The sequence below is a fragment of the Condylura cristata genome, unplaced genomic scaffold (genome assembly GCF_000260355.1).
Source record: "Condylura cristata isolate star-nosed mole 26May11 unplaced genomic scaffold, ConCri1.0 scaffold00007, whole genome shotgun sequence".
Lineage (NCBI taxonomy): Eukaryota > Metazoa > Chordata > Mammalia > Eulipotyphla > Talpidae > Condylura > Condylura cristata.
Window position 1 is genome coordinate 48,840,604 of NW_004567108.1, and position 12,692 is coordinate 48,853,295.

Sequence of the window (12,692 nt, forward strand, 5' to 3'; positions counted from 1 at the left end):
GAGGGGAGCAGCGGGCAGGCCAGGAGAGGTCTGCTGCGCCATGTGGTCACCTCTGGGACAGGCCGGGATGGAACTCATGCAGAACCGGCTTTAGATTCTCAGTGCTGTGCTTTTAACTTGCTGCACCACCAGGGAGGGCCACATTATCTTTTTTTTTTTTAAAGGTGTTCTTATTCCCTTCATGAGTTTTTTGTTTATTTTTTAAGATTTATTAATTTATGCATATAGAACTAGGGTACAGGCTAGAGGAGCATGGGTGGTGAAAGGATTCACCGGAGACAGTGCAGGGCATAGAACAAGCAGATTGATGAAGTATATACTGCTGAGGGGAGCAGTGGGTGACACAGGAGAGACCTGCTGCACCATGTGGGTCACCTCTCTGGCCAGGGATTGAACCTATGTTGAAGCTGCTGCTGCTAGCTTTGTAGTGTTGTGTTTTAACCCACTGCACCACCACGGAGTGCCCCCTTCATGAGTTCTATTCCACATTTCTAAGGGAAAATTGACAAGGTCTTATAGTTCTTTTACTGTTTGGTAATAATCTTCAAAAAGAATGAGTCTATATGTCATTTAAACTTTGTAAAATAGAAATATGATCATCCTTTTTATTTTTTTAAAAAAAGGTACTTACCATAAATATAGCCAGTTCACTGAAACTTCAGTATGTAAAAATCAATTATATACAAGCAAGCAAAATAAAAATCTTAAAAGGATAAAGATCAATAAAATCAGTGAAATGGTACAGTCAGTCCAATTTGTTATGCCAAAAGATATGGGCCATAACTGTCAGAATTATCTTTTAAACACTGAAAATTAACCAGTGAGCATCCATTTAAAAGAAAAGATTGATTCTCATTTAAGAATAGTAAAATTTTGTGGCACATTATATCTAACCCCATACCCACTCTCTAGCAATTCCACTTCAAGGCATAGACCCAAAAGATACCCCAATAGGGATTCCAACTGATAAATGATCATAGCAGCATTACTCTCAATAGACAAAAGGAGTAAGAAACCCAAGTAAACATCAAGAGAGGACTGGTTAAATAAAATGTGGTGTATATATACACATACATAGATGTGTGTTTATTATGAGAATATTATTCAGTCAAAAAATTTGGAGTGAAGTTCTGACACATTCCATAACATGGATGAACACTAAACATGAAATTAAATCAAACACCAAAGGGCAAATATTATATTCTTCCACAGGAAATATCTAGCCTAGGCATATCCAAGGAGAACACAGAATAAAGGTTATCAGAGACTGAGAATAAAAAGGCATGGGGAGAATTAGCGCTTAATGGCTACAGGTTTCTGCTCAGATGATTAAAAGTTTGGATATATCTAGTAATGACAGTTGTACAGCCCTTTGAATATATTTAATACCACTTAAAAATAGTGACAAATTTTATGTTATAGCAGTTCATTTCCCAAATTCTATTAAAACTATCAATCTACACATCCAAGAAATTTAACAAATTCCAAGCAGGATTAAGAGTGCTCAACATCAATAGCAACAAATGGTGCTGGGACAACTAGAAATCATACAAAAGAAGGAAGTTGGCCCCACCCTATGCCATATACAAAATTGAATTCAAAATTAATCAGACACGTAATATGAGAGCAAACACTATAAATTCCTTAGAAATAAACAGTTGAAAATCTACATGAAATAAGCAAAAGATTTTCTAGGTAAGACACCAAAAGTACAAGCAACAGAAGAAAAACTAAGTAAACTGGAATGCATCAAAATTTTAAACTTTTGTGCTTCAAGACACTATTAAGCAAAGTCAATCCGTAGAAAAAGAAAATATCCACAAGTCATTTATCTGATAACAAATGTACCAAGCATATGTATGTATGTATTTGTGTGTGTGTGTGTGTGCGTGCACGCCCGTGACTTCTAGTACAATACAACAAATTACCCATTTTTTTAAAATGGACAAAGGATCTCAACAGACATTTCTCCAAAGTATACATGAAAAGTTGCTCAGCATTATAGTCATCAGGTAATGTACATCAAAACTACAACGATATGGCCCTCCCTTGTGGCGCAGCAGTTTAAAGCACAGCACTGGGAATCTGAGGCCGCTTCTGCATGAGTTCAATTCCCGCCTGCCCCAGAGGTGCCCACATGGCGTGGCAGACCTCTCCTGACCCACCTGCTGCTCCCCTCAGCAGTGTACTTCATCGATCTGCCTGTTCTGTTCCCCACTCTGTCTCTGGTGAAGCCTCTCACCCTCTGAGCCTCTGGCCTGTACCCCAGTTCTGTATGCACAAATAAATCTATTTAAAAAAAAAACTACAACGATATTATAATTTTACACCTACTAGGATGATTACAATCAAAAGCATACAATAAATAATACTAGTAAGAATGTAGAGAAACTGAAAACCTCATACATTACAGATGGGATATAAAATGGTGCAGGTGCTATAGAAAACATTTTCATAGTTCTTCAAAACACTAAACATAAGAATTACTACATGACTCTCAACAATTCCAAATCTATGACATAACCCACATAAAAACATGCTCACACATGTATATACACATGAATATCTATAACAATGTAAGTTATTCTAGCCCACAAATGGAAAGCAACCCAATGTCCATCAGCTGATGAACTGAATTGGTATATCTATATAGTATAATAGTATTCAATCATAGAAATAGGTATTGTTATATGCAACAATATGATGAACCATGAAAACAAAGCTAAACAAAAGAAGTCAGAAACAAAAGATTGATCCCAAGTTACATAGTTTCATTTATGTGAAATGTTCAGAATAGGCAAAGCCATAGCAAGTAGATTAGTGGTTGTCAGAGGATGGGGAGAGGGAGGAAATAAGACTAAGCACTAAAAGAAATAGGGCTTTTTGAAAAAAAAGTGATTCATAGAAAATAATGAGTATATTTAATATCAGTAATGTATAAACTTAAAAATGGCGAGCTTTATGTTATACAAAGTATTAGCACATCTGTAAAAATGTATCACAAAATACCAAGTACTCAAGTGTAGAAAGAGGTATAAAGACTATCACCAAAATTATGAAACACCAGTAGGAAAACATGAAGAATTAAATAAATGGTATGATTCATGTACTAGAAGATTTGATAGTAACAGATACTCATTCTAAACTACTAGGTAGTCATGTGTTTTTAATGGTCTATGGAATACATAACAAGTCTTGTTTTTAAAATACCATAGTTTCTCTGTAATGTGCCTTTTTAAATAAATATGAGACATCAGTGTTTTTAATATATGCAACCTTCCTATATCCATCCTAGCAAAAGAATGTAGGAATATTGTGGTTTTCCTATTTTTAACAATGTTAACAACAGTACCAAAGACTAAATACTAGCTTTATGAAGGTAACTCACTGAAGGTTGTTTAAGAACTATCTGGAAAATTGGTTTAAAATAATCTACATATTGATTTTGTAATCCCAGCCAAAAGTCTGATGTGAATTTTTTCTGGAAGCTGATAAACCTAGGGGAATAAGAGTAATCCAGGTAATTTTGAAGAACAAACTGGGAAAATTTACATTACCGGCTATCAGAACTTATTATAAAGCTACAGTAATTAGACTACATTACGTTGGTACAAAGATAGAGAAACTGACCAATGAAATGAAATTTATAAACACTTTCACATTTATACACAAATTTAGGACAGAGGATATTGGCTCAGCTAGACATGCACACTGGGGCAAAATATCTTGAGCCCTATTTATCCTACATACAAAAGTAAATTCAGTGAATTATAATTAGCCTTTCAATATGGGAACTAAAAAGATAGTGTTTATATATATATATATATATATTTACTATAACAGAAGGCAAAACGAAAAAAAAAAAAGAAAAATATTGCTGTTCCATTTAATTAAAAGATAAAGTTTTAAATGGAAAATAGAAGAGAATACCTTTATGACTTTAGAGAAAACAGTTCTTACACAGCACCATAAAAAAGAAAAGACTGGGCCCTCCCTGGTGGTGCAGCAGGTTAAAGCACAGCACTAAGAAGCTAAAGCCACTTCCACATAAGTTCGATCCGCACCCGCCCCGGAGGTGACCACATGGTGTGGCAGACCTCTCCTGACCAGCCCGCTGCTCCCCTCAGCAGTGTACTTCGTCGATCTGCCTGTTCTGCTCCCCACTCTGTCTCTGGTGAAGCCTCTCACCCTCTGAGCCTCTGGCCTGTACCGCAGTTCTGTATGTACAAATAAAATAAATCTTTAAAAAATATATATATGAAAGACCAGTAAAATGGCTTAATTAAAATGGTAACTTCTAGTCACTAAAAGACTCCCTCCCCCTCATCATTTGTTTTGTGACTGACCAAGAGTTGCACAGTTCCTCTTCTGTACTTTGTGACACATTATGGAGATCTTAAGGGGGAGGGGAGGAATCTAGTGACATTAAAAAATGGACATATTGGCCCTCCCTGGTGGCGCAGCAGGTTAAAGCACAGCATTGAGAATCTAAAGCCACTTTTGCATGAATTCAATCCCTGCCTTCCCCGGAGGTGACCACATGGTGTGGCAGACCTCTCCTGACCCGCCCACTGCTCCCCTCAGCAGTGTACTTCCTCGATCTGCCTGTTCTGTTCCCCGCTCTGTCTCTGGTGAAGCCTCTCACCACCCCTGAGCCTCTGGCCTGTACCCCAGTTCTGTATGCACAAATAAATCTTTAAAAAAAAATGGACATATACTGAATTAGTTACTCAGGTATTAATAGCATAAAACATACGAAGTACCCCATTTAAGGGTTTTTTGCCATCAAAATGTTTTTGCTTTCTGCTCTTTCAAAATCAGTTTTGTGAGTTTAAATCTCTGTCTTAAGTACAAGTTGTTCCAAAATGTGGTCCTTACCGCCTCTCTTGGGAAACCCTCTGTTCCGTGTCTGATTATCTTCACAGTCATTATTAGACTCTTGAATAAAAATTTAACATGTAAATAACATCTAAATAATTAACCTTAAAGAACAGCACTGTCATAAGAAAAAATAAGTACTTTCCTAGGTTAAAATATGAGCTTTTCCATCTTAAAATAACTTTAACAGAAATACAAAGATATATTCAGGTATTACTTACATTTATCTAAAAAATGAATTATTGCTTGTATAATTAAGAACCTGCTATATGCTAAGGGTTAGACATGAGCCAAAATAAGATTTTCATAAATTTCAGCTTAACTAAAAATGTTTTCAGGAATATCTAAAATATTAGGTAGTCATGTATTTTTAGTGGTCTATAACAAGTCTTGTTTTTAAAATACCATAGTTTCTCTGTAATATGCCTTTTTAAATAAATGAGACATCAGTGTTTTTAATATATGCAATTTTCCTATATCCATCCTAGCAAAAGAATGTAGGAATATTGTGGTTTTTCTATTTTTAACAATGTTATCAAGCAACAGTACCAAAGACTAAATAAATATTAGCTGTATGAAGATAACTGCACTGAAGATTACTTAAGAATTATCTGAAAAAATGATTAAAAATAAATTCCCAGGATCTATGTCCAGAGGTATTTATTTTGAAATTGTGGAGTGATATCGAAGAATGAATAATTTTTCAAAGTTGAAAGTATATTTTATTAATATAACTTTGTTATAGTAATAACTAAACTTTCTAGAAGGTTCCAACGAAGCCACATATGGGAAATATAGTGGGTTTCGGGGTTTTTTAATATGTCATTATTATTTCATATCTTAGAATTTTAAGTAACTGTGATGACATATATTGGCTCAACAACTTACCAAGCTTAAGTTCTTGTGCAAAAGTACTAACCTATGAAACAATACTGTTTTACTATAAACAATAATCCAGAGCTCTTGTTGCAGACCCCTATTTGAAATGAAGTGAAAAACTACTAAGTGTACCCAAAGAGTCTTCTAACATCAAGACAACTTGAAGCAAGTTATCTAACATCAAGTTTCTTGGAAGCAGAACTTAACATTATAAGAAACTTATTAGGAAAGAAAGAACTTTTAAGACTGGCTCTGGAATAACAAAGATGTTAGTTATTATATATTGCCTTTATAGAAAAGAAGTATAAATTAATTTGAAACCTGGTAAGAACATTACCTTTGGCCAATTATTTCCCTAAAATACACCTAAAATTATTTTTACCACAATGGGAATGAAAATAAGCTAATGAGAAATTGGGAGAAGGAAACCCTATGCACTGTTTTTTGCAATATCTATGGGTCTTTTTTCAAAATAAATAATTATTCTTTAAAAGTCTCTGTAGAGTTAGAAATTAAAGCCAAAAGAACAAATGAGATAATGATCCCAAGTTATAGCCTATTAAATGTATAAAAATAACAGTAACACGTATCTGTCTGGCACTTTTATATGTATTATTTAAATCTTCACAAAATCTTTAAAGTTGGTATTCACTATGTACATACATAAGTTAAAAACACTCTTCAAGGTTATATAACTAACAGGAAGAGGAGGATATAGATCTTAAACCTAGGGTAATTCAATTCCAAAACCTGACTTTCTAATCACTACACTTACAGGAAAATAGGTTGCAGAGAAAAATAACTACAAAACATGCTATCACTAGCGTACAAAGTTTCTGTCGAGATGCCAAAACTTGTTCCTGGGTTTAAGAACCATTGTGACAATGAAAAAATTCAATTCACACATGTGCTTTTTTAATTATGGGGAACTAAGAATGATTGACAGAGGAAATGGCCAAAGAGAAGAAAGTACCATTTTGGTGAAAGAAGTTCTCTCAAGTGCTGTGAGAAACAAATTGATGCTGAAAAGCACTCTGGGCCACACTGAAAGGAGACAACTGGTAAGGAAGGTCTCTGCTAAGTGAAAATATATTTGGAATACTCATTAAAGGTTGGGAGATTAGGTCAAGTAAAAATGAAAAGAATAAAAATGGTCATGTTTTTCTTCTCTCCAGCATTAGCTCTTTATGTTTTCATCTGAATGGAATAGAAGAAAAAGCTGAGACAAACAAGGAAGATTAAACTGCCAATGTCCTATTTAATGTGTAAAAAGCTATCTTTTTCCAAAATCATTTTATAGTGATGAGATTTAGGTTTCGTTTTCATTTTGAGAATCAACTAAGGGGGTCAGATCAAGTCTCAAGTATTTAATGAAAATAGATGGCACCTACTGTTTACATGATCATATCAGGCACTAAGCTTCATGTTTTTTACTTGATTTTTATGTAGTCTACATAGTCTACTTGACAATCTATAAAATGGATGGTTCTCCATTCTACAGAATAGAAAAACTGAATTGGAGAAATTAATCAACTTATTGCAAGTCATTCAATTGGAAGATAGCAGAGATACATGAAACAGAGTGTATTATTTTGAAAAGAATCCATAGGTGAGTGATTACCAAACAAAAGAGGCTCTTTAAATACAAGATTTAAGGCATCACACAAATCCACTCAATCAGATTCTTCTGGGAAAACACAATTATTATGGTTTATCTTTTGATTACTCAATACATTATTCTCATTCCCGGTATTCATCCAAAACAGAGGTCTGTAGTTTTCACAGTGTGAGTTCAGTAGTGACCCACATTCTCAATAATCTTTTTCCATTGCCAAGGCTTATTTGTACTCAAAAAAGACTATGGAAGTGGGGTTTGATTCTTAAGTTTCTTTTTCTACACTACCCCCCCCTTAACTTTATGAAAAAACAGCATTCAAAATGTTGCACTTTACAATTTAAGTAAGGGAAGTGATAATAGGAACAATTTTTAGAATGTCTTAATTCTAGGTTACATCTTAGATCTTAGAATTGCTTTATAAAATTTGGTTTAAATAAATCAGAACTAGGAACAGACTAAAACTCAATTTTAGTCTCTCTCTTTGGTATTTACTCTTGACTTGAAATTTTAAAAGTTACCAAAAAAAATGAACTTACCTTTCCAGAAACCTGAGCTATCACCATCTTCAAACTTGTTATTTGAAAAACCTATACAAAATATAATTTGGAAATATGTGAAAGTAACCATTACCTGGAACTATACTTAAAAAGAAGGCAACTAGTTATGATGTCCCTTTAAATAATCTGCATACACAATACATATAAAAACTAAATGACAATCATAAAGGTAGCATTATAATTTCTACCTTTTGTCAGTTTATTAAAGTTAAAATATCAACCAATTTTACCTCAAAAGTCATACATTCCTCTACTATGTACCTGGATACAACAGGGGTACATGAACTATAACTACTATATACTTTCTATTCAAATTTTAATTTGAATATACCAAATTTTAAGATTTTATAAATTAAAACATAATCTCTTCATCCACTGAAAAATACATCTAAGTTATAGTCCACCATTCAATATTTTTTTTCCTTCTAAATAACAAGGGAACTGCCCACTTTTCTTAACAGAATTTTTAAAAAACCTTTATCAAGTTGTGCTTTCTAATTTCTCTTTAACAAAAACCTGTGTCTTATGAACCTGTGGAACATACAGACATGCCTCTATAATTAACTTTAAATGAATCCATCATTTAAATTCAACATAATAAGCCATAAAAATTTTAAATGTGGAGTCTTAATTAAATGATCTTTAGTGAAAAGATATATAGGGAATATATGCCATAAAACTGAATGACAAACTATAAAGTATAAATTGAATTACGACTTACTTAATACAGGACTAATTACCTATTTGATTAATTACCTACTATTTGACAGGTGTTAAGTTTTTATGCAAAATGTATACATATCAAGTCACTTAACATCCAAGATTCAACAAAATCTAACATCTATCACAAACTCCATGGAAATGGAATACACAATTAGCATTTGGAAGTAAGTGTTCTATGGTATTGATATTGATTGGATGACAAAAAATTTCTCCCTTGAACAGGTAAAAATTTCAAAATAAAAATCCCTACAGAAGAGTTTATTTTCACAAACTTAAGTTTGTTATTTTATCACTTAAATATCTGCACTCTTTGAAATTAGTTCGGATAAGGATTATATTCTAATGCCCTCTATAATTTTGGTACTTCTCAACCATATTCCCCTTTCCAAAAAGAGTCAAATGTTGGGTTTCCAAATAGTTGGGAAGATCTTCCACTTACACATTACTGTGCTTGATCTTCATTAAACGCTACCCAAGTTCTGATCTTCAGAACTTTTTTCTTTTAAGAGAAAAAAAAATTTCAAAGTTTCTTCTTGTTCTTTATTCCTCTACCAATAAAAATTCAAATTCTTCTTTGGAAGTATAAGTTTGCTCTCTTATTTGGGGAGAAAAGGGAAGATCTTGTGTTAAAAGCAAACCAAAAGCCACACAAACTGGAGTTCACCAGTGGAGTAAATCAACTTGAATACAGGTAGCATGACAATTAAAAAAAAAGCTAAATGGAACAGCAGTCACACCCAAAGCAGCATAAACTGCTATAAGTTATGATTAGAAAAGTGAAAATATTTCCTTGTGATTCTACAGAAAAAAACACATACTTTCTAAAGATCTTAAAGGGAAATATAAACTCAAAGACTAAAGACTTGGGGTGACTCATGTTCTGATTGTAAAATATCCTAATCAGGTTACCTCTGTTTCCAAAACCCTTTCCAACTCCAAAGCCACCCATTGTGGATGTATTCTTTTTTATTAGACTTGCCAGGATCTGAAAAAGTTCAGATAGAGTAAATATCTTTAACATATAAAGTGTGTTATGAAAAATATGGAAAAATAAATAAGGAAATTTGTTCAATTAAAATTTTTAATTAAAAAAATCTAGGAACTAAATGAACCTGTTGGGTTCATTTGGGTTTCCACGGATGAGGAGTAAGTTGTATAGGAACTTACAATTTAAACAGACATAATCTATCTATAACTTCTTTAAAACTCTTAAATTATAATACCAAGGTAAAAAACATAAAAATCAGTGGTGAAATACAGCTTTCTACTACTTTACTAGTGACCTTTATCCAACTGTGATTTTCTGTATACTGAAACCCCAGCTTCACCCTCACAGAGCAAGTTATTTACACTATGCCCCTCTATAAAACATAATTTTATACTCTTGTTCTAATTCATTTTTCTCAATCTTTCCACTTTTAAAATTAAAATTAGGGGCCATATAATGAAAATAAAACTGCCACTCCCTTCATTCACTTCTCCAACCTTCATAGTATTTCCCTTAGCTGTAAGGTTTTTTAAAATATTTTTTTAAAGATTTATTTATTTATGCAAACAGAGCTGGGGTACAGGCCAGAGGTGCCGGGGGCAGTGAGAGGACTCACCAGAGTCAGGAGCAGAACAGGCCAGCTGGTGAAGTACACTGCTGAGGGGAGCAGCAAGACAGAGGAGAGGTCTGCCGCACCATGTGGGTCACCTCTTGGATGGGGATCAAACTCTGTTGAAGCTGCTGCGGCTAGCTTTGTAGTGCTGTGCTTTTAGCCTATTGTGCCAAGAGAGAGGGCTCACCCTCTTAACTTTTATTCCCTACTTAAGTCTGAACACCCAAACATTTTTATTTGTTGAATCATAATCTTATTTTTTAATTTTTTGAGGAGTCTTCATACAATGTTCTATAGTGACTGCACCATGTTTAACATTTATGCTAAGAGTGCACTAGGATTCCAATTTCTCCCCATATCACCAACACTTTTATTTTACTTGTATTTTTAAAGTAAATTAAGTAACTTATTCATTTTAACTGAGGATATATTGGGATGCCCCCAAAAGGTATTACCACCATAGTGCACCCACCAAGTCACCTATATTCTACCAACATAGACCACTGTGCTTCCTTCCCTCTTTGTTCTTTCCTTCCCCAAACCCTTCCCATATTGGTATTTCAGTCTATAGTCAGTTGCCAAGGGTTAATTTTCCAGCTTGTCTTTACCTTAATTTAGTTACTTTATATTATATATATTAGTGACATCATCTGGTATTTACCTATCTCCTTCTAACTTATTTCACTTAACATTATCCATTCAAGCTCTATCCATGTTGCTGCAAATGGTATGAGTTTATCTTTTTGATCATTGATTAGTATTCCACTGTGTGTGTCTGTGTGTGTGTGTGTGTATACACACCATATCTTCTTGATCCACTCATCTGTTCTGAGGCATTTAGGTTTTATCAGAGTTTAGCTATAGTAAACAGTGCTTTGAAACACATCCATATTGCTTTCCATGGAGTTGGACCAGTATGCATTCCCATAAGCAGTATAGAAAGGTTCCCTTTTTTCCATATCCATGTCAGCACTTCTCTCTGGTCTTTTTGATATGAGCCACTCTTACAGGTGTGAAATGACAGCTCACTGTGGTCTTGATTTGCATTTCTTTAATAAGTGATTGTAATTTTTTTTCTTATGTCTGCTGGCCATTTTAATGTCTTCTTTGGATAGATAACTATTAGTTCTTTTGTTCATTTTTAAATTAGGTTTTTTGTTCTGTTTTGTAGTTTTATGAGCTCTACATCTATTTTAGTATCAGTCCTTAACTGAATATCAGGTGTCTGGTATCCAAATATTTTCTTCCATTCAATAGAAACCTAATATTTTAATGCAAATACCAAACAACTTCCCATACTACACACTGAATATCTAATATTTTTACCTTCCTACAAACAGTTCCGTCAGCAAAGCATCCCATTTTCCTTCAAAATTTTTACTCTTCAAAAGTTCAGTTCAAAGGACATCTATTTCATAAAATCTTCCAGAAATCTTCAAAGGAGCCTCCCTGGTGGCGCAATGAATTAAAGTACAGCAACTATGAAGTTATCCACAGACACTATAGCACTAGTTTGATTCCCGGCCAGGGAGCTGACCCACATGGTGCAGCAGAGCTCTCCTGTCTCACCTGCTGCTCCCCTCAGCACTGTATTTCAGTAGGATCTGCTTGTTCTGTTCCCCATTCTGTCTTTGGTGAATCTTCTCATCCCCCACCCCCTGGCCTGTTACCCAGTTCTTGTATGCATCAATGATATTAAAAAAAAAAAAAAAGGAAAAAGAAAATTTCAGTCTTCAGTACCACTTTCATGCAGGATATAATGTGTATATCCTTTTAGTAATATTTCTTTCCATGTATTTCTCTGCCACTAGATTAAAATTTTTGAGGGTAGAGGTGCTATGACAAAGAAAATGTTTTAAAAAATAAAATTGGGCCCCTTCCTGGTGACGCAATGGGTTAAAGCACAGCACTATGATGCTAGAAGCAGCCACTTCACAAGTTTGATCCCCAGCCCCAGAGATGACCACATGGCATGGCAGACCTCTCCTGACCAGCCCACTGCTCCCCGCAGCAGTGTACTTCGTCAATCTGCCGGTTCTGCACCCTATTCTGTCTCTAGTTGAGTCCTCTCCCCATCCCTGCACCTCTGGCCCATACCCAGTTCTGTATTTATAAATAAATAAATCTTTAAAAATACATTAATTAAATAAAATCAAACTAGAATTCCAAAAACAGTATTAACTGCCACCTTATCACTAGAAAAAATATCAAAGCATCATCTTGTGATCATCAAACTATCTTATAAATCTTTATAATACCCTAAATACAGCTGTTAATTAAACTCTTAAAGCCACATTCAAAATTGTATATGATTAACTACTTTCATCATATCCTAAAAATATGGGTGCTGGGCTGCTGGTGGGAATGCAAACTAGTACAACCACTATGGAAAACTGTTTGGAGGTTCCTCAAATTGCTAAACATGGAGCTTCCCTA

The 12,692-nt window shown here is 34.3% G+C and overlaps 1 protein-coding gene across 1 annotated transcript in view; it reads right to left on the reverse strand.

The window, feature by feature from the left end:
* The window catches only part of DDX4 (DEAD (Asp-Glu-Ala-Asp) box polypeptide 4), a 48,653-nt gene that overhangs the window by 20,901 nt on the left and 15,060 nt on the right, over nt 1–12,692 (reverse strand). The window contains 4 exon segments of the mRNA XM_004678313.2: nt 4,879–4,938; nt 7,912–7,962; nt 9,565–9,617; nt 9,619–9,640. Coding sequence (XP_004678370.1) covers nt 4,879–4,938; nt 7,912–7,962; nt 9,565–9,617; nt 9,619–9,640 — 186 coding nt within the window.